The sequence below is a fragment of the Oncorhynchus masou genome, chromosome 29 (assembly GCF_036934945.1).
Source record: "Oncorhynchus masou masou isolate Uvic2021 chromosome 29, UVic_Omas_1.1, whole genome shotgun sequence".
NCBI lineage: Eukaryota > Metazoa > Chordata > Actinopteri > Salmoniformes > Salmonidae > Oncorhynchus > Oncorhynchus masou.
This window is the reverse complement of record NC_088240.1, coordinates 57,641,145-57,664,126: the sequence shown is the minus strand read 5'-3', so window position 1 is coordinate 57,664,126 and position 22,982 is coordinate 57,641,145. Positions and strand designations below refer to the sequence as shown.

Here is a 22,982-nt window from a genome sequence, read left to right as displayed (position 1 = left end):
TACGGGAAGGTGAGATATATGGTCTCATTTATGCACAGCTAGGAGCACTGTCACTTTAACTTGAATAATAGAGACACCAGCACGCATTAATAAAGCCTCATTGAGCAATAACCTACCGTAATTAAATATGACTTCTAATTCAGGCCATCCCACTGACACAGAGAGAACAGAAGACTACAAAAGTAGTAACGCATATTCAAACTCATAAATTCATGTTTCAGGCCAAGCATTAACATTTTGTACAGTAGCAACGAGCAGCTATTAAAACCAGCCTAGCACAACCAGAGTAAGCAATCGGAAGTCGTAGGATGTCGTAAACAGCGGGCCAATTATACAGAGCCGTACATGTTTTAAAAATGTGTTTAAGCACTACATTAAGTGTTTGGCTTTGTTTACAAGTGCATATTTTAGATTGGTGTAGTATAGCCCCTCTCACGGATGTTTGTGTACTGGCTGATCATGGCAGATGCCCTCCTGCCAAAGTCATTTTATTCAGCCATATACCACCTGGTCTCTAAGGCAAATCTTTTTTTCAAGCTAATAGGGACAGTGATTAGCTTATGAGAGTGTGAGGTCAGTAGGTCTAAAAATTACGAACACCGAATCTGCAATCATACTCACTTGCAGGATCCAAATGACTCCAATTATGCTAATGTTTTCACCTGAAGGTGCGGTTTCGAGTGATAAAAGTCTCTGACATATGTCAGGTAAAGATCAGTTTAAATGAAGATGATTTACCATTTTTCAATATTCACACAGTCTTCGAAGTGCATCATGGATCCTTCATTACTTGATGAAGCTAGATGAAAATGATATTCCTCTAACATTCACGTTTTAAATCAGACTGCCACCAAGAGATCTCTTAGAAGTCTGAAACAGCTGTTTGACTGAAACACCAACACACTGAGTCAAACAAAGCCCCCCCACATTACCAGGACTCGGTGCCAAGCCCCTCCAACTGTCACTTCCTTATTCAATATTAATGAGCAGCTTAAGCTACAAACCTCCTGTCCACAACCCAAGGAGTCAAAAGCACAGTGCCAAGTTTTCTCAGAGCGGGAGATTGTGTGTCATTAGGAATATTGTTACCTCCGAGGTCCTGACTGAGAGCGATGGAGGAACCATGGAAGAGGGGGGGTGATACAGCAGGCCGGGAGTCCGTTCGCGAGCTGCTCAATTTGGCCTTCACAGCCCATAAACTTCCCCCTAGCTGACCTCCCTCCAGACTCTTCCCTGCGGACTGGCCATATAAAGTGCACTAGATAAATAAATAAAGAGCGAGCAACCTCCGAATTATATCGCTAATGATTCTTTCTGTGTGACAGTCACTGGGAAAGGACAAAATCAACCCTGCATTGCATATACAGTTTGAACATGGCTATTTTCTGTATTTCCATACTGGTCGGACAATTTATAAGTACCATTACTCACAGGTACAGTAAATTCTTAAAATGTTCAAAATAATACATGTGCATGCATGCAAATACTGTACCTAAACCTTGACCTATGGCAGGTTTGAATAAAACCAGCCCAATGTTGTTGTATGTAGGCTCTGTACACTCCAGTGTTTGCCAAGAGACCGCATATGTTACCTGCAATAGAAAAAGCCTTACATGTAGTGGTGACTCATATCTGAACACATATTTCACAACAATAAAGAGAAGGCACCACTGCTCCATCTACCTATAAAAGCACGGGTTAAGCCAAACTATTACACAACGCCATTGTCTTTGTTCTTTCGTTGTATTTTAGGCCGACCACTCGTTCTTATGCAAAGCACACATTTTAGGATTTGTTATATGAAAGAATACTAGAGGATGCGCACTGCATGCTCCCCAAGTAGAGATGGAGATATAGACAATCTGGCATGGGGTTTGATACAGACTTGCTAAACACCTCCTCATGAACTTTTTACCGCCTATGGAACAGGAGAGAGGACAGTCCAGGGCAGACTTCAAACAGCCTAGCTGTAGGCAGCAAGAAACCTTGGGATAAAAAAACTGACAGTTTTTCCTCAGGTAAAAATGAACGAAAAGATCAGAAGTTGCTACAGTATTTGATGGTGAGCAAAACCTGTCTTGCACAAGGAATGATAAGGAAAGCAGACTGCATCTAAACTTTCCAAGCTGTGTAAGCACAATTTAGTTTTCACAGTTATGCAATGCAGTACTATAACTTTAGTTAGCACTGAAGCTAACACCACTAGTAGAAAAACAATAGACAGCACAAATGCCATGCATAGAATGTGTATTACAGGGCCTCCCGGGTGGCACAGAGGCTCTGGGTTCACGCCCAGGCTCTGTCGTAACCGACCGTGACTGGGAGGTCCATGGGGCGACACATAATTGACCTAGCGTCGTCCGGGTTAGGGAGGGCTTGGCCGGTAGGGATGTCCTTGTCTCATCGCACACCAGCGACTCCTGTGGCGGGCCGTGCTCATTGTGCGCTAACCAAGGTTGCCAGGTGCAAGGTGTTTCCTCTGACACATTGGTGCGGCTGGCTTCTGGGTTGGATGCGCGCTAAGATGCGTGTTAAGAAGCTGTGCGGCTTGGTTAGGTTGTGTATCAGAGGACGCATGACTTTCAACCTTCGTCTCTCTCTCGAGCCTGTACGGGAGTTGTAGTGATGAGACAAGATAGTAGCTACTAAAACAATTGGATTCCACGAAATTGGGGAGAAAAAGGGAGAAAATTCTGTAGCTCATGCATTTGAAAGGAAAGGGAACACTTTTGAAGTTTGTGTAAATGTGAAAGGAATGTAGGAGAATATAACACAATAGAGCTGGTGAAAGATATTGCAAAGAAAAATACAACCGTTCTTTTTTTACCATTTTGAAATACGGGGGAAAGGCCATAATGTATTATTCCAGCCCAGGTGCAGTTTAGATTCGGGCCACTAGATGGCAGCAGTGTATGTGGCAAGAGTGTGCCAAGCGTGTGCAAAGCTGTCATCAAGGCAAAGGGTGGCTACTTTGAAGAATCTAAAATCTAAAATATATTTTATTATAACACTTTTTTGGTTACTACATAATTCCATATGTGTTATTTCATAGTTTTTGATGTCTTCCTTCCTTTCTACAATTTAGAAAATATTTAATAATTAAGAACTTGAATGAGTAGATGTGTCCAAACTTTTGACTGGTACTGTACATACTTGGAAAATGGCATCGCCCATCATGAAGAAGTATTGGAGATGTGCTGTTGATAATGATATACAAATACACAGACTTTCTAAAGCATTGCCATTTGTACTGAGGTAATCCAATGGCCTTTCAAGAGGAATTTAGCCATCCTCTAAAGTTTGTCAGGATAAAAACACTTCATAAAAATATTTAAGCTGTTATTCTATAAATATAAAATGCGTCCATAAATATACACTGCTCAAAAAAATAAAGGGAACACTTAACCAGTTGGGGGCGCTATTTTAACTTTTGGATGAAAAACGTTCCCTTTTAAACAACATATTTTGTCACGAAAAGATGATCGACTCTGCATATAATTGACAGCTTTGGAAAGAAGACCCTCTGACGTTTCCAAAACTGCAAAGATATTGTCTGGGAGTGCCACAGAACTGATGTTACAGGCGAAACCCAGATAAAAATCCAACCAGGAAATGCCACATTTTTTGAAACCGCCTCATGCCAATGACTCCTTATATGGCTCTGAATGAGCTACGAATGAGCTTACGTTTTCCACGTTTTCGACAAGGTGTCTACAGCATTGTGACGTCTTTATAGGCATTTCCCTTGAAGAATGGCTGTAAGGGACCATATACGGCATGTGGTCACATGGTGTCTCCCGCAGAAAACCTTGCGTAAAATACTGAGGTAGCCATTTTTCCAATCGCTTCTTATGAGAAACCAACTGCCTCGACGGATATATTATCGAATATATTTGTTAAAAACACATTGAGGATGGATCCTAAACAACGTTTGCCGTGTTTCTGTCGATATTGTGTAGCTAATTTTGAAAAACGTTTGGTGTTATAGTTGTAGCATTTTTCGTCGATTTCTCAGCCAAGCATGGTGAAGAAACGTGAGCTTTTTCGCCTACAAAAAATAATATTTTTGGAAAAAATTAACATTTGCTATCTAACTGGGAGTCTCCTGAGTGAAAGCATCCGAAGTTCTTCAAAGGTAAATTATTTAATTTTCGTGAAAATGTTGCCTGCTGCCAGCATTATGCTATGATAAACTTACACAAATGCTTGTCTAGCGTTGGCTGTAACGCATATTTTGAAAATCTGAGATGACAGTGTTGTTAAACAACACAATGTAACTCCAAGTCAATCACACTTCTGTGAAATCAAACTGTCCACTTCGGAAGCAACACTGATTGACAATAAATTTCACATTCTGTTGTGCAAATGGAATAGAAAACAGGTGGAAATTATAGGCAATAAGCAAGACACCCCCAATAAAGGAATGGTTCTGCAGGTGATAACCACAGACCACTTCTCAGTTCCTATGCTTCCTGGCTGATGTTTTGGTCACTTTTAAATGCTGGCGGTGCTTTCACTCTAGTGGTAGCATGAGATGGAGTCTACAACCCACACAAGTGGCTCAGGTAGTGCAGCTCATCCAGGATGGCACATCAATGCGAGCTGTGGCAAGAAGGTTTGCTGTGTCTGTCAGCGTAGTGTCCAGAGCATGAAGGCACTGCCAGGAGACAGGCCAGTACATCAGGAGATGTGGAGGAGGCCGTCGGAGGGCAACAACCCAGCAGCAGGACCACTACCTCCGCCTTTGTGCAAGGAGGAACAGGAGGAGCATTGCCAGAGCCCTGAAAATGACCTCCAGCAGGCCACAAATGTGCATGTGTCTGCTCAAACGGTCAGAAACAGACTCCATGAGGGTGGTATGAGGGCAAGACGTCCACAGGTGGGGGTTGTGCTTACAGCCCAACACCGTGCAGGACATTTGGCATTTGCCAGGGAACACCAAGATTGGCAAATTCACCACTGGCACCCTGTGCTCTTCACAGATGAAAGCAGGTTCTGAGCACTGAGCACATGTGCCAGACGTGACAGTCTGGAGACGCTGTGGAGAACGTTCTGCTGTCCGCAACATCCTCCAGCATGACCGGTTTGGCGGTGGGTCAGTCATGGTGTGGGGTGGCATTTCTTTGGGGGGGGGGGGGGACGCACAGCCCTCCATGTGCTCGCCAGAGGTAGCCTGACTGCCATTAGGTACCGAGATGAGATCCTCAGACCCCTTGTGAGACCATATGCTGGTGAGGTTGGCCCAGGGTTCCTCCTAATGCAAGACAATGCTGGACCTCATGTGGCTGGAGTTCCTGCAAGAGGAAGGCATAGATGCAATGGACTGGCCCGCCCGTTCCCCAGACCTGAATCCAATTGAGCACATTTGGGACGTCATGTCTCGCTCCATCCACCAACGCCACGTTGCACCACAAACTGTCCAGGAGTTGGCGGATGCTTTAGTCCAGGTCTGGGAGGAGTTCCCTCAGGAGACCATCCGCGACCTCATCAGGAGCATGCCCAGGCGTTGTAGGGAGGTGGAGGCACGTGGAGGCCACACACACTACTGAGCCTCATTTTGACTTGTTTTAAGGACATTACATCAAAGTTGGATCAGCCTGTGGTTTTCCACTTTAATTTTGAGTGTGACTCCAAATCCAGACCTGCATGGGTTGATAAATTTGATTTCCATTGATAATTTTTGTGTGATTTTGTTGTCAGCACATTCAACTAGGTAAAGAAAAAAAGTATTTAATAAGAATATTTCATTCATTCAGATCTAGGATGTGTTTATTTAGTGTTCCCTTTATTTTTTGAGCAGTGTAGTAAACCTACAAAACAAGCGATTCTGGGGAATTCTATTGAACACATTGGTTATTGTGTCAAAATTTGTAATTCTCTAAATATCAACAAATATCACCAATCAACAAAATTAGCAGCATTGGAGTACTTACAAAATCAAATGCCTGTGCTAATAGCAGTTAGACAGGTTGTCAGCATGTGGAAGATGTTTTCCAACATTCATCAAGGTATGATAATTAATATGACCAAAGTCATGGGATGGAAATTATCTTCCACTGCAATCATATCATACTGTAAAATGAATGCAATCAAGCTTTTAGTGTATGTGATCAAAAGTACAGACTATAGTTACAGAACCCTAAAGACACTTATTTACATTATCAATCTAGCTGCCAAACTCAATACTTTTATATGTTTAATGAGGTTGCAGTACTACTAGGCACACAATAAATATAAACCTGAAATAAGGTACACTTTGATATAGATCAGTGAATATTATATGAAATTATCACCATATCCAATTGTTTATGTTTACTGTATCTTTAGGTTCTTGAGCTCCTGAGTGGCGCAGCGGTCTAAGGCACTGCATCTCAGTGCTAGCGGTTTCACTACCGAGCCTGGTTCAATTCCAGGCTGTATCACACAATAGGCCGTGATTGGGTGTCCCATAGTGTGGTGCACAATTTGCCCAGCGTCATCTGGGTTTGGGTCTGGCTGTGCTGGGCACAATTGTAAATGAGATTTTTTTTTTAACTGACTGGTTAAATTAATAAAAAGTTATCCATTTACATATGAAAATGCTGATAGGGGGCCCTGCTTAACACATTTTGTCTTGGATTAAGTGTTTTTATCCTGACAAGTTGTAGAAGGTGGCTAAATACCACAGAGCAACATGGAACAATTTCTACGATTTTACTGCGTTACAGTTCATGTAAGGAAACCAGTCAATTGAAATAGATTAATTTGGCCCTAATCTATGGATTTCACGACTGGGCAGGGCCTTGGAGGGCATAGGCCCACTCACTTGGCAGCCAGGCACAACAACTGGGGAGACAGGCCCAGCCAATCAGAATGAGTTTTTTCCCACAAAGGGGTTTTATTACAGGCAGATATATTCCTCAGCACCGCACCACTCCTCAGACGATTCTGCAGGTGAAGAAGTCGGATGTGGAGGTCCTGGGCTGGCATGGTTACACGTGGTCGGTCTGTGGATGTGAGGCCGGTTGGACGTACTGCCAAATGATCTAAAACAACGTTGGAGGGATCTTATGGTAGAGAAAGGAACATTCAATTCTATGGCAACAGCTCTGGCGGACATTCCTGCACACTCAAAACTTGAGACATCTGTGGCATGTGACAAAACTTCACATTTTAAGGTGGGCTTTTATTTTCCACAGCACAAGGTTCACCCGTGTATTGATCATGCTGTTTAATCAGCTTCTTGATATTCAACACCTGTCAGGTGGATGGATTATCTTTCGAAAAGGGAAATACTCACTAACAGGGATGTAAACAAATTTGTGCACAGAATTTGAGAGAAATACATTTTTTGTGCATATGGAACATTTCTGGGATTTTTTGTTTAATCTCATGAAACATGGGACGAACATTTCACGTTGCATTTATATTTTTGTTCAGTGTACATGGTTTTAAAGCAACTATAAATATGTTTATTCCATAGTCTACGTATGCACTGTATGTTTGATTAAATAGTCAGCTGATTTGCTCAGTAAATTTGGTCTGAATCTGTGACCATCCTATTTGGCTCCTTGCACCGTATGTTTTAATATCTCTGACCCAGAAAGTCAGATTCTTATGAGCAAAATTTCTCCTTGTTCAGTCGGGTTTCTGAGAAGGTCTACATTATCTGAGAATGGTCCTTGATGGCTCTACAGACCCCAACTGTATGTGAACACGTGAATGTTCATATTCATATTAGAATCTCCTATATAAAAAGTAACTATACATGCATTCATGCAAAAGTTTGTGTTTGTTTGATCAGGGACATGCCCCCCCTCCCCCCCACACACACACACAGACACACATTCTGAAATTGTATTTTTGTTCCCCCAAAATGTATAATTGGAATGTGAAACAAAACAAGGCACCGGTGTGCTTTGGGGCCATGCAGACGCCTCTGAGATCTCGGGTAAACTGTTTGGAGTGTTTATCCGGCTGGATTATTATTTTTTTATTTTTTTTTATGGTTAAGTCCCCACCACTTCTAAAACCAAAGTTGCGCCCCTGTGTTTGATCATCTACTCAGTTTTAGTAAGAATTTAAGTATATTTACCCTAAATCTATTACTATTTCCATTCTGCCCATTTTCACCAGATTTGACCCCTTGATAATGGCCTTAAAAAAGAATAAAATTGTACGTGACATCCGGGCCTTTGTGTGTTACACCATCATTGTTTGATCTAGCATGGATGACAGCCTTTAACAACCAAACAAAAAAGCAAACATTTTTTCTAGGTTTGCTGGTCTACTATATAGAGTTGAGAAAATACGCTTTCAAACTAGTTTCCTAGTTACCACAAATGTCCAGACATTGCCGGCATTCACTTTCAAAATGTCTACCTGCTTTTTCTCGCTCCTTGCCTGTTTAACCAGGAAGTGACTATGGGTGGGTCTACACAGTTGGGGATGTGGTCCACAACCATTAGTTGATGCAATGCAACGTCTACAATGTACAGTATGTAGTCAGTCTGAAACAACACCACATGCATACATACAGTACATTCTAAGAAGACTGCCATATCATTTTTTCCCTCTCTGTTCTGACAAATCTGAAGTCCCAATTGTACCTTTGTTCTACAATAGGGAATTTGATTGAATGTGCCTACAACAACCTGTTACAAAAGGTTGTACATTTCTCAATGCAAATCATCGCACTTTCAAAGTCCCAGTCTCTGAATGGTTTGTGTGTGCCACTGAGCTATTCATTTTCTTCCATACATCTCTGCAATTGGCATCTCCACTTAATTAAGTCCAAGAGGTTTCTCAGTTCATTATTTTAGGACCAAGCTCTGATACCAGCCTGTGTTGGTTATCTACAGTACATTGAAAGACGAAGACTGCATAATAGACAATAGTTTATTCTCATTCCAATAATCAACCATATGGTATCTCCCAGTACACGAGCAATACATATTGTGCCAGGCTCATTAGCGGAGAAGAATATGCATGATTATTCCCTCCATGGGACTCCTCCATTGGAGGACCATGGTGTACTGTAATTACACACGTAAATGATTGACCGTTACTAATATTATTGGGCTGGGTGGCTTAAGCCACCTTCTATTACACTCTAGTATTTTACTTGTTCTACTGGTTCTGGGCCCAATCTTCTACAGTGGGATAATTACAGAATGTGCACCAGCCTAGAAACTTCAAAGAAAAACTGTACGAATATACCAGCTTACTACAATCTCCTGCTGATTTTTCTCTGAAATTCGCTGTTCACCTTTGGGCTAAGGTTAGATTTTATGCTTGTATGAAAAACATGCATAATGTTTGGCCCTTTCATGATATATATCCTTCCAAACTGCATTTACCAGTACAGGACTAAGTCAAGAACCTTTCATCCTTCATGGCTTTTTAAGTTTAACTTCTCAGGTTTATTTTTGTAATTCACTCCTCCTTGAACTATGTGTTCAACAAGTAAAGCACTAGCTACCTACAGTACATTCTTCAGATGCTAGCGCTGGGCAATCTTGTCTTTTAGCATTGCCCTTCAAGGTTACATCCTGATATTCCTGTAGGGAGCTTGGTTCTCTGTTCAGTCATAGTCCATGCTAAGGTTCGGTGCACACTGGCCCCTATCAAAGCAAAAAAAAATGCTGCTTTTAGATGGGTCTCTCGCACTATGGGCCCAGGGAGATGGTCACAGCCAGGGCTGTGGCAGCTCCACTCACCCTCAAACAGGTCGATGGTGCATGGCCGCGGGGCTCCGGCATCTCACCCCAGAGAGCCGGGCAGAACATGGAACACCCGTGGAACGGCCCAGTCAAGGTCATCGGGAGGAATGCTGAAGATCTGCCATTACGGAACACCACCACAAATATGCGTGCGCAACAGAGCACATCAGTCTAACAGGAAAGCCAATGTACTGTGTATAGACATAAACTGTGCATTAAGCTTCATATTTCACAGAGTATGATATTGTGTTTATTATGTCTGTATTTCTCAACTTTACAAAGTATAGACATAGCCCTCACATTTTCTGAAAAGGAAACATAATGAGAAACATGGATGAACGATACACAATACACACATTGTGGAGGGGATTAATATTTACTGTAATTTACTTCTACATTCGTAACATAAGTTGAAGAACAGTAGGAAGGACGTAAAAACCACTTTGGGTAAATATATACTGAGTAAAAAACATTATTAATATTGAGTTGCACCCCCTTTTTCCCTCAGAACAGACTCAATTTGTGTTGGCATGGACTCTACAAGGTGTCGGAATCGTTCCATAGGGATGCTGGCCCATGTCGACTCCAATGCTTTCCACAGTTGTGTCAAGTTGGCTGGATGTCCTTTGAGTGGTGGACCATTCTTGATACACATGAGAAACTGTTGAGCGTGAAAAACCCAGCAGCATTGCAGTTCTTGACACACTCAAACCGGTGAGCCTGGCACCTACTACCATACCCGTTCAAAGGCACTTAAATATTTTCTTTCCCATTCAGCCTCTGAATGGCACACAAACAATTGTCTTAAGGCTTAACAATCCTTCTTTAACCTGTCTTCTCCCCTTAATCTACACCGATTGAAGTGGCTTGAACAAGTGACATTAATAAGGGATCATAGCATTCACCTGGATTCACCTTGTCAGTCTGTCATGGAAAGAGCAGGTGTTCCTAATGTTTTGTACACTCAGTGTATTATGTCCGACAGCAGAGCTAGCACATTTTAGGGTAGCATTAAAGAGTGACTTTGCATCACCTAAAACATATTGCCTCCTTGCATAAAAGCTACCACTGGAAAATATATTGACATAATTGGTATCCCTTTGAGTGGGGGGACTTAATTCAATTCATTAATTAAATAACAAAATTAATAATCATAAAAATGGAATCATGTTCTGCCCCTTTGAGCAATTGTTATCTGAATTAATGTTACATCACTCCCACAAAACTTCTATATTTAGCTACATAATTTCTTCATCATTGTTTTTATGTGTTTCTCTATCTTTTCCTCCTGTTCCCTTCACTGCCTTGTTCTCTCCAATTCTCTCTCCATCCTCTTGGCTTCTTTTTCTCTCACCTCTGTTCCGTCTCTCACTTTAGCTGACACATTTACTCAACTCTCTCTCCCCTCTTCTCCCACACGCTGCTATTTCATTCATTGGCTTCCTTTGTTCCTATCTTATTACTCATAATTTCCTACTCTACTTTCACATGACACGCATTTAACCACTTCAACATAAACACTCTTAAACACTTACACATTCACAATAGTTTTTAATCTTCCCTTTGAATCGTTCTCAATTGTGGGCTTTATCCCCCATAATATGTTCATACTCTCCTTCTCGTACGGTCTGTTTTTTTTCTTCTTAATTTCACTCCATCCGTCTTTTCTCCATCCTCCACCTCACTTGTTTCTTTCAACATCTCTCTCTTCATCTGTCCAGTTCCCTCACTGCCTCCCTCTATCCCTCCCTCCCTCCATCCCTCTCTCTTTTACATACTCCCGATTTCACGCATGAATCTCTCATGTCTCTTTTCATATCTCTCTCTTTTCATATGGCCAGTTCCCGCCATCCCTTCCTCTCACCCTCTTTTACATACTTCTGATTTCACTACCTCTCAGTCCAATCCTCCCTCCACCACCTCTCACATTTTCTCACATATCTCACATTCCCCCACTCGCTCCCTCTGTCCCTCTCTTTTTTACATACTCCTGATGCTCTCCTCCTGGCCCCTGCCTGTCCGCAGGGATTAATTGATTGTGAGAGATAATAAATCTTCCCATTAGGAGCAGGCCCCTGCCCATCGCTCATTATGCACCAGCTGCTCCTGAGCGCTGAGTCCTGGGGTTCCCCTGCTTCCTTTAACACCGACGTCTGGAATCTCCGCGGCAGCAAGGTTAATCTCTCTGTCGCAGTTCTGTCTGTCTGCTGGCTCGCTCCGTGATCAGATGCGAGCACACACGCACACACAGACACACACCAGTCAGATGTTTTCAGTCTGTGGACTATTGCTAATTGTTTTGAGATACACTATATAAAGTATGTGGACACCCCATCAAATTAGTGGATTTGGCTATTTCAGACACACCCGTTGCTGTAAGGTGTATAAAATTGAGCACATAGGCATGCAATCTCCATAGAAAAACATTGTCAGTAGAATGGCCCATACTGAAGAGCTTGGTGACTTTCAACGTGGCACCATCATAAGATGCCACCTTTCCAACACGTCAGGTCATCAAATTTCTGCACTGCTAGAGCTGCCTCGGTCAACTGCAAGTGCTGTTATTGTGACGTGGAAATGTCTAGGAGCAACAACGTCACAGCCGCAAAGTGGTAGGCCACACGATCTCACAGAACGGGACCGCCAAGTGCTGAAACGTGTAAAAGTCATCTGTCCTCAGTTGCAACACTCACTACCGAGTTCCAAACTGCCTCTGGAAGCAATGTCAGCACAGGAACTGTTCGTTGGGAGCTTCATGAAATGAGTTTCCATGTCCGAGCAGCCGCACAGAAGCCTAAGATCCCCATCTGCAATGCCAAGCGTTGGCTGGAGTGGTGCAATTGGACTCTGGAGCAGTGGAAATGTGTTCTCTGGAGTGATGAATCATAATTCCCCATCTGGCAGTCAGACGGACAAATCTCGGTTTGGCGGATGCCAGGAGAACGCTACCTGTCCCAATGGATAGTGCCAACTTTAAAGTTTGGTGGAGGGGGAATAATGGTCCGAGGCTAGGTCCCTTCATTCCAGTGAAGGGAATGACATTCTAGTTGATTCTGTGCTTCCAACTTTGTGGCCACAGTTGGAAGAAGAACCTTTTGCCATTTCAGCATGACAATGCCTTCGTGCAAAAAGCGAGGTCCATACAGAAATGGTTTGTCGAGATCAGTGTGGAAGAACTGGACTGGCCTGCACAGTGACCTGACCTCAACCCTATCAAACACTTCAGGAATAATTGGATGGCTGTCTGCGAGCCAGGCCTAATCACCCAACATCAGTGCCTGACCGCAATAATGGCTCTTGTTGCTGAATGGTAGCAAGTCCCAGCACCAATGTTCCAATTTCTATAGGAAAGCCTTCCAAGAATAATGGAGGCTGTTACAGTAGCAAAGGGGGGACCAACTACATATTAATGCCCATGATTTTGGAATGAGATGTTCAGCGAGCAGGTGTCCACATACTTTTGGTGATGTACTGTCGTGTGACGGGCCATGATTCAATGGACAGACTATGTATTATGTGCTTCCTTTCTTGAAATATTGCATTCTGTCACTTATTCTCTCACTTGTTATGTCGGTTATACAACTGTTCTGCAGCCAAATGATGATGATGATGATGATTACTGGGATAGTATAAGGGATGATGGTTGGCAATCTCTATCAAGGCCTAGACAAAGACTGTTATACAAGAATGTTTCTCTGCTTGCTGTTCCTCATTAAATGTCACAGTAACAGACAATAGCAGAAGAGACCTTTTCTAAGAAGGCTTCTATGTTCTCATGTGTGGATGTATGCCATTGAGTAATAGTCATGAAATAGACAAATGGCCGCTCAGTGTGTATCAGTAATTACCCCTGGAGTCTCAGATGCGGTCACTGCAGATGAACTCTTCAGAAGGCCTCTATCCATCTTTTTCGCATAGCAGAAGTGCCCCCCCCCCCCACATTAGACAGCTCAGTCACTTACAACTCCAACATGCACTACTCTCTCCACTCTCCCTGCTTGATATGAATGTCTTAGCGAGTCACAATGGTAATCTTGTAAATAGCAGGTTTAAAAATGCACAAGTTTCTCTGTGGTGCCCTCCGGCCTTTCATGTCACTGTGCACTTATACTTCAGTGGTTCGGTATCAGCCACCTCAGGTAAAGCATGACTTCAAAGGGATATTCCACCCTGAGTGAATGGATCCATACGGCAAATGGCAACAAAGTTCTCCTTGAGCCAGTTCTGCAGAGTGAGTTTGGATACACTGCAGTGTGAAAAGTTTACCTTTCCATACCGGGAAGGATACAAATGTGAAACAACCTGAGAATATAATGTACCACTCCACTAGTAGTGTAAAACAACCTGTTAATACATAGAATTCCAGAGTAGATGTTCAGACCTGCATTCAATCTATGCTGTACATTGTTGCAATACATTGTCGTCTACCAATCAGAGAGACAGCTGGAGATTTTAACCTGAGAATATGTTGGGTAGACTACAATGTATAGCATTGCATAGCAACAACGGATTCTCGGGTTTAGTTGAATGAATCTCGTCTCTATCGACTGACAGTGTCTATGAATAATAGGACTCAAACAAGAGTAATGTAGTTTTACATTTTTTATTTAAAACTTTAAAATCATATAACCCATACAGCAAACTGTACAATTGAATTATTCACAGTGTGTTAAAAAGAAAATAACGCAATAGCTTCTCTATGATTTTATATTTACCCATGTTTTACATGGTTATTCTAACAATAGTCTTCTCTTAACACATACAGTTATTAGGTAAAACGGAAAATGTTACAAAACGTTACAAAAAACTATATTCATAGAAATTCTGCATGTCCACAAAGAAAACCCTGGTCGGCACCAACATATTAACCCTATTATTTGAAAGGTTTCCTGTCAAACGATAGAAGCAGACAATTCAGCTCAGCTCAGCTCACCTCAACTCAAAACAAAACATAAATAAATACCTAGCGCTGTGACTGTTTGATTGCTTAATAAAGTGTAACTCATTCTAACTCATACCACATACTGCACATATTATGTGTCATTATATTTTTTTCATTATTTTTTATCTTAGATTTCATAAAATGTTGTAAAATAACTGGATTCACATTTTGGTATAAAAAAGACAGTATGCTTAATAACTGGGACTGATTGAATTAACTGAACTAAAATCTTGGTAGTAAATTCAAATAATTTTATTAAAATGGATCACTGATGTCCATTTTCACCACAATTATTTCGGAGAGTATGTGGATTGACAAAAAAAAGCATTTAAAGTCCCTTTGCAGTGAAAGGGGAATTCAACTGGAAGCCAGTCTAACCTGTAGTGTAACAACCAGTCTTTGCCCAACTGCATCATGGGTTTCAAAAGAGAAGAAAAGAGCCAGCTAGATCATACAAAATCTATTCTAAATGAGTTTCCTCTACAGTTTTGGGGAATTCAATATTACAACGTCACATACACCTCATATCAATATATTAGGTGCGATAAAATAAGATTTACATATAATATTCTGCTCTTGATGATCATAATCCAATATAATATATTATAATCCATTCCAATCGAATAAATTAATATGGAGGATGTGGGAGTGGGGTACAGGTTAACATGGCACATGAAACCAAATTTAAATTAAGAAATTGTGTTTGGCTGAGAACAAAAATGTATGTATTTACCTGTAAAAATGTAGCAAAATACATTGTCTCCTGTTCATCTTATCTACATGTACTCTACTTTGCAGACGGGAGTTGATTAACATTTATACAAAGAGTTTCTACCAAACCAATAATAAGTCACACAGATTTAAGTTTCCTTGAATCTTTACATTGTTAATGTTGAAAAAAAGGAACCCAAGATAGTTTGTCTTTTTTATCAATATTGTAAACCTCACAGAGGTATGCTGTCTCATCAGCTCCCTATTCCGGCAGCTCACATAGACTGCTAGCATCCTACAGCTCAATACTCATTGCAGATATACAGTTTATAGGCGTTACAGACGACATAAACACAGAAAACCAAACTTCAGATCTTCCGTCTGTTTGTTCATCTCATCATCTGAGCATGATATTGACGAATTGAATGATATCTATCTCTAGTGCACAGTATGAAAATCATATGCAAAACCAAAGGGTCTTGTCAGCCACTCAGAGCTAGCCTATCTCATTTCCGTAACGGTAGCATAGCGTTCGGTAACGCTGCTACAAAGCTTTTAGATCGGGCCTGCAATAAGAATAAGCTAAATAATTTGCGTGTCCCAAGGACATTCACTGTTGCCGTGGCCACAAAGTAAACACACATAGAAGGAAGAGTATGATGACAGCATTTGTTTCTTACTCATACGGTCTCTTGCCTATTGTCCTCCGACCAACACACTACTAAACCAAGTAACTTACAGTCACCTGTGATTACAGAACTAAAACCAAACAGCTTAAAACAGTGACTATGAAGTCTGTACATCTGTACTGTGCTCTCTTCATTTCTTTCATATCACTGACGTTTTTAGATTAGAGTGTCTGTTTAGCAGTCAGAAGGGTTAGAAGGTAATTCATTGCAAGCAGCAAAAGCAATTCAATGTACGCTGTGCGATTATAACATGGCTATTTCTGAGGGGCCTTATTGTAGACACATTTTGGAAAAATGGAAACAGATGGTTAATTGCCCTCTGAAAATGCTATATTGCCATTGATTTTTTTTAAGACAACTAAAAGCCAATCTAGACACATTTCTCTGAACTGTTTATTAAGTGGACATGGGCAGAGATAACCAACTGGAGATGCTAGCTGGCTAACTAGCTAGCTGACTATAACCCTAACCATAACCCCTCAAACATGAATGGTATGATTGGGTTTAACATAACCATAAATATGTTATGCTTTTATGAGTAAATCAATTCAGTTTATACCCCTAAATCGTACAGTTGTTCAACGTGTAAATGTCGAAAAAAGTAATGAGACCAGGTAGTTATTTTAGAGGACAATATAGACTAGTAGTGCAACAAATAAATATAAGGGGGTTCGTGTCCGTTTATCATTGGGAGCCAAATAAGAGTAAACACTTCAAGTTATGTACTTGCATTTTGGTACATGAATACGTTGAAGCAAATCACTCCTCGTTCATTATCCCATGGGTATTGTATATTTGTTTTTTGGGGGCATCTTATTAATCAAACAAAGTCATAACATCTGATAGAAACACATTACCCTGTGTTGTAAAAGGGAAAGAGCCATGGTTATTCTTCTTTAACATAGTTTAATTGACAAATTCATCCAATGTTTAGTTTTATTTTACGGGCATATCTTTGGCAATTGGCTAGTTCTTCATTTTTTTTTCACATACTAAATTATCTTAACGTCCACAAAACACATGTCTGAAAATAACATGGTGAATCACACACAAATAGGGCCCTACATTTTGTTTAGTCACAATAACAAAATGGCACCATGTGGAAACGTTATTCATTAACAATAAATCAACGTCTCCCCATTAAAATCTCGGGATAGCTTCAGTGATATCTCTCTCTCTCTCTCTCTTTGAACAGTAATGTTTCGTCAATTAAAGATAATCTCCGAACCTAGTTCACTGAGTGACCAATGCTCTCTCTCTCACTATGGGATTTGCTCACTGTTCGGATTCCATTGCTGTCATCTGCATGTACTAAGGACATGTTTATTGTAGTTGAATTATAGAAGGCCGATGGTCCAAGCCATGCATTTATAAACGCCTCCCACAAAATAGACAGTGACTCAAAGAGAGCAAATCAAGAATCCAATGTTATGTCTGTACAAGGTTTGAGGTAACATCATTTTCTGCTGCCAAAGGACCTCCGGACAAGATCAAAAAGAATCGTCAGAACTTTAACTTTGAATGATCGTGATGTGCTATGTGTGACATAACTGATCTCCCATCAAAACCCCATTTCCCATGTCTGTCTGTAGTTCTTTTATTGCCATGCTCAACGAAGCCAACTCTGTCTTTATGCCATATGTCCAATAAAAAGGTTGAATCTTTGTTGTCAATCAAGGATTCCTCGGATATCTTGTGATTCCTTGGTGAGTGTATATTTTGTGTTACGTACGTAAACATCGGACTTGAATACAGATTATTTGGAGATGGTTCTTCTCCTCCACCTCACTCTCTCTCTTTTTCTGTCTCTTTTGGAATACATGGGTGAACGTTGTCATACCTGTGTCGCCGATGCTGCCATTTTGATAGTACCATGTTTAGATAGTGTTCCATGTTTCGTTAGTGTCCCTATGTCGCTGTGGTTGATGGTGAATCTGGTGATCCCCTCGATTCCATTGTCCCAGGTTTCGGGACCAATCATGCCCTCCACATTGCTCAGGAGGCTCTTTCTCTGGGAGGCGCAAACTGTCACGGGAACACGGGGGTCATCCCAGTGTTGCAGCTCAAGTTGTCCTTTCCCGGGAGTCGTCGGTCGTTGAACGTGTGCATGTTGATCACTGCATCCGTCTTGACCATGACCGGGACCTGGTGGTGGGGCTTGTGTTTCACACGCGTCCCGCAGGTGAACGACTGTCTGATCTCGTCCACCATGGCACTGCAGAAAGACCTCTGGGCAAAAAGGGCGAGGATGAGGGGAGAGAAGGGGGGGGGGAAAGGGATGGGGGGTAAATGCCTTAGCTTTAAATGGTTCTGACAGCATAGAGTGTCAACAAAATCAAGAGTGCAAAACACATTTGCCACAGAACATTCATGCATGTTGTTCCTCTCCCATCGCTGACAGCCATGTCAAACTGCAACCCCCACCACTTGCAACCCACGCAATGTGCACTGTTCCTGCTCTGTCAGATAGATTGAACACAGAGCCGTATTCTTACCCCATTACCTATACAAGCATGCTTGACACAACCCACTTAGTTACATAACTCCAATCTGCGATTTACAACTGCTGAGATTCATGGTATTCTGACATCTGCAATGACTAATAACGGATTAATTCGGCATGCTCCAATTTGCAATTATGCCTGTTAAAATTAAATAAATGTTCTATTTTATGGCCAAATAGCACAGGGATTATTTGAGGGAATGCAAATTCCTTTAAAGAGAACTAAAATGGACAAAGTACAGCTTGGATTTTAAGGTTGTGTTCATATTGTTAGAAATAAGCACAGTTAGGCAAGTGAAGGATCTAAAATTAACCAATATATACTCTACGTCATGCAAACAATGTCATTAATAAAATAATTACATCAAGTACCTAAATTACTGATCAACAATCTTGAATCAGATTCATGGGGATAATATCTACCTGCTCACGTTTCGCCGTCTTCCTTAGCTTGTATATGAATTCGGCTATAGCCACAAAGACGGAGAGAACCAGGCCACACGCCAGCACTATAAAGATCCCTCCCAGGTTCGGAATGCCCATGGGGCCGGCTTTCTCACGGCGCTCTTCGTCCAGACAGCTACTGCCGCTCCACCACTTCTCCTTGAGCATGTGCAGACGGCCATCTTCCAGGATGCTCAGGATGGCGATGGTCACTTTGTCCCGGTATGGAGAGCCTGTAAGGCAAGCAACAGGTCTGCTTTAGACTGGTTGAAAGATAAGATAAACCACTAGCTGGATCTCGTTGATGAGGCCACAGGGGTGTTTTCACAACATATGGCTCAAATGTAGTCATTGCATATTAATATACAGTACCAGTCAAAAGTTTGGACACACCTTCTCATTCAAGGGTTTTTGTAAAAACATACTGAAGACATTAAAACTATGAAATAACATATATGGAATCATGCAGTTACCAAAATAAAAAATGTATTTTAGATTCTTCAAAGTAGCCACCATTTGCCTTGATGACAGCTTTGCACACCCTTGGCATTCTCTCAACCAGTTTCACATGGAATGCTTTTTCAACCGTCTTGAAGGAGTTCCCACATCCTGTCTCAGCCTCCAGTATTTATCCTGCAGTAGTTTATGTGTCGGGGGGCTATGGTCAGTTTGTTATATCTGGAGTACTTCTCCTGTCCTATCCGGTGTCCTGTGTGAATTTAAGTATGCTCTCTCTAATTCTCTCTATCTTTCTCTCTCTCTCTCGGAGGACCTGAGCCCTAGGACCATGCCTCAGGACTACCTGACATGATGACTCCTTGCTGTCCCCAGTCCACCTCCAGTTTCAACTGTTCTGCCTGTGATAATTATCATTTGAACATCTTGGCCATGTTCTGTTATAATCTCCACCCGGCACAGCCAGAAGAGGACTGGCCACCCCACATAGCCTGGTTCCTCTCTAGGTTTCTTCCTAGGTTTTGACCATTCTAGGGAGTTTTTCCTAGCCACCGTGCTTCTATACCTGCATTGCTTGCTGTTTGGGGTTTTAGGCTGGGTTTCTGTTCAGCACTTTGAGATATCAGCTGATGTATGAAGGTCTATATAAATAAATTTGATCTGATTTGATGTTGAACACTTGTTGACTGTTTTTCCTTCACTCCATGGTCCAACTCATCCCAAACCATCTCAAATGGGTTGAGGTCGGGTGATTGTGGAGGCCAGCCCTTACTCAGACTGGAGGTGTGTTTTGGGTCATTGTCCTAGACCTCTGAGCGCAAACCAGATGGGATGGCGTTTCGCTGCAGAATGCTGTGGTAGCCATGCTGGTTAAGTGTGCCTTGAATTCTAAATAAATCACAGACTGTGTCACCAGCAAAGCACCCCCACACCATCCCACCTCCTCCTCCATGCTTCACGGTGGGAACCACACATGCAGAGATTATCTGGTCACCTACTCTGCGTCTCACAAAGACACAGTGGTTGGAACCAAAAATCACAAATTTGGACTCATCAGACCAAAAAACAGATTTCCACCGGTCTAATGTCCATTGCGTGTGTTTCTTGGGCCCGAGCAAGTCCATTCTTCTTATTGGTGTCCTTTAGTAAAGGTTAAATAAAAATATTAAAAATATTAAAACGTGTTAATGTGAAGCATTTCTTTGGGCTGGAATCTCTGAGGCTGGTAACTCTGGGTCTTCCATTCCTGTGGCGGTCCTCATGAGAGCTAGTTTCATCATAGCGCTTTATGGTTCTTGCAACTACACTTGAAGAAACTTTCAAAGTTCTTGAAATGTTCCGTATTGACTGACCGTCATTTCTCTTAGCTTATTTGAGCTGTTCTTTCCATAATATGGACTTGGTCTTTTACCAAATAGGGCTATCTTCTGTATAACAAGCGCATTAACAAGGAAAGAAATTCCACAAATTAACTTAAGGCACAACTGTTAATTGAAATGCATTACAGATGACTACCTCATGAAGCTGGTTGAGATAATGCCAAGAGTGTGCAAAGCTGTCATCAAGGTAAAGGGTGGTTACTTTGAAGAATCTCAAAGATATTTTGGTTACTACATGATTCCATATGTGTTATTTTATAGTTTTGATGTCTTCACTATTATTCTACTATGTAGAAAATTGTCAAAATAAAGAAAAACTCTGGAATGAGTAGGTGTGTCCAAACTTTGACTGGTGCAGTAAATCAATTCAAAGTGTATTGGTGGTGCACACAGTTTTGCAGATGTCTTCGCAGGAGCTTCGAAATGCTTATGTTTCTAGCTTCAACAGTGCAGCAATATATATTTTTTATTTACTTAACCAAGCAAGTCAGATAAGAACAAACTCTTATTTACAATGAAGGCCTACCGGTGAACAGTGGGTTAACTGCCTTGTTCAGGGGCAGAATGACAGATTTTTACCTTGTCAGCTCGGGGATTCAACCTTTCGGTTACTGGCCCAACGTTCTAACCACCATGTACCTGTCGCCCCAAATATCTAGAAATATCTAGCAATAATTGAACAATACACACACAGTCCAAAAATTACAAAAATACCAAGAGTAAACTACAATAGTAGCACGGTAGTAGTTAGTCAAAATGCTCTGCATCGAAAGCACAAATATAGGATGAATGTGTTATTTGTTTCTGTCCAGCTTGAAGGACCACCTCCTACCAGTGTATCAGTGGGGGATGGTGCTTGTTGCAGGATTTATGGAGAGCTGGAGAGTATTCATACCATCAGGAAGCTATTATATCTATTAAGGTACAGATGTTGTTACATCTTACCCATGGGAGTGCCTATTCCATAGCCTTTGCTGTCAATGACGCCTCCAACCTGGGTGAGGTTGCAGTTCCGCTGGGTAATGTAATCGATTGTGGTGGACTCCATGAGCAAGGCATAGTCAGACTTCAGAACCCTCTGGATGCCGTCCTCAATGGACTTGACCAGCGACGTACTCTGTTTACTACTCATGAAGGCCCACATCTTCTCAAAAGTAGACACCTTTGATTTCTGTAAGGGGAAGAATTGAAAGTACAATCAATGTTGAATCTCAGATTGTGCATTACAGCTGGTCAAAGGGTCATTGAGTCTACACAGTTCTTTTTTTTAATTAACATGTTTTCTACACCGTGTTGATCCCATTACACGATAGCCCTCTGGTGTTGAAAATACTCTGGCAATCTAGAGCACCTATCATGCTGTTATTATCCTTTTCCCACAATTCTCCATTTCGAGAAGTATATAATTGTACAAATAAAGGAATGTATTGGAGCCTTGAGCTCCAAGAAAAGGAATAAACTGTGCAATGCCACTAACATTCACTGCTTTCAAGTCCTATATCTACTTTGACACTTATATACTTTCATACATCTATTGTTTATTTTTTAATATAAAAAGTGACTTGTGCCACTGGATATAATAATGTAGTAAGGGGAGGTAATGTCATCTATTTTCATCCACAGGAAATAGTGAAAAATGCTGGATTCATTTAGTTCCTCTCTATTAGCCTTGCGTTTGTCTATGTGATATTTCATGCTACTTGACAAGGGGTCAAATGTTATTCCATACCTAATTTCAGATAATTACTGACTCATCACCATAGTCATTTGAAAATATGAAGGATGTTAAAGCTCTTTAGTTACTTAATTCCTGCATTGACGGTTAAAATGTGATTTTTTATTTATTTAGACGTGCAGGTGACATACAGAGTACATCTGATTGTCAAGATAGCATAGTGCTACTGTAAGTGTGCCAGAGATTACAGTGCAAAGATTTACTTTGCCCTACAGTGCCCTTCCATGCAGTGTGATTTGACATATCTACAGCTACTCCCCGACCTCTTCAGTATTTATCAGCTCCCTCATCCGCTTCAGTCGAGCTCGTTAGCCCTCCCAGTGATAACGAGAAGGAACCGAGGGCACTTGAGCTCTGCAACTGATGAGGTAATTATAGACACCTGTGTCTCCTCTGACTAATAACACTGCAATCATACCTGT

The 22,982-nt window shown here is 41.5% G+C and overlaps 1 protein-coding gene across 1 annotated transcript in view; it reads right to left on the bottom strand.

The window, feature by feature from the left end:
* Positions 1–14,288: 14,288 nt before the first annotated feature.
* The window catches only part of LOC135520081 (glutamate receptor ionotropic, kainate 3-like), a 134,952-nt gene continuing 126,258 nt past the window's right edge, over positions 14,289–22,982 (bottom strand). Inside the window, exons 14-16 of the mRNA XM_064945404.1 lie at positions 21,771–21,996; positions 18,970–19,223; positions 14,289–18,270 (exon numbers count right to left, since the gene is read on the bottom strand). Coding sequence (XP_064801476.1) covers positions 17,878–18,270; positions 18,970–19,223; positions 21,771–21,996 — 873 coding nt within the window. The 3' untranslated portion in view covers positions 14,289–17,877. The remainder of the gene's footprint in view (positions 18,271–18,969; positions 19,224–21,770; positions 21,997–22,982) is intronic.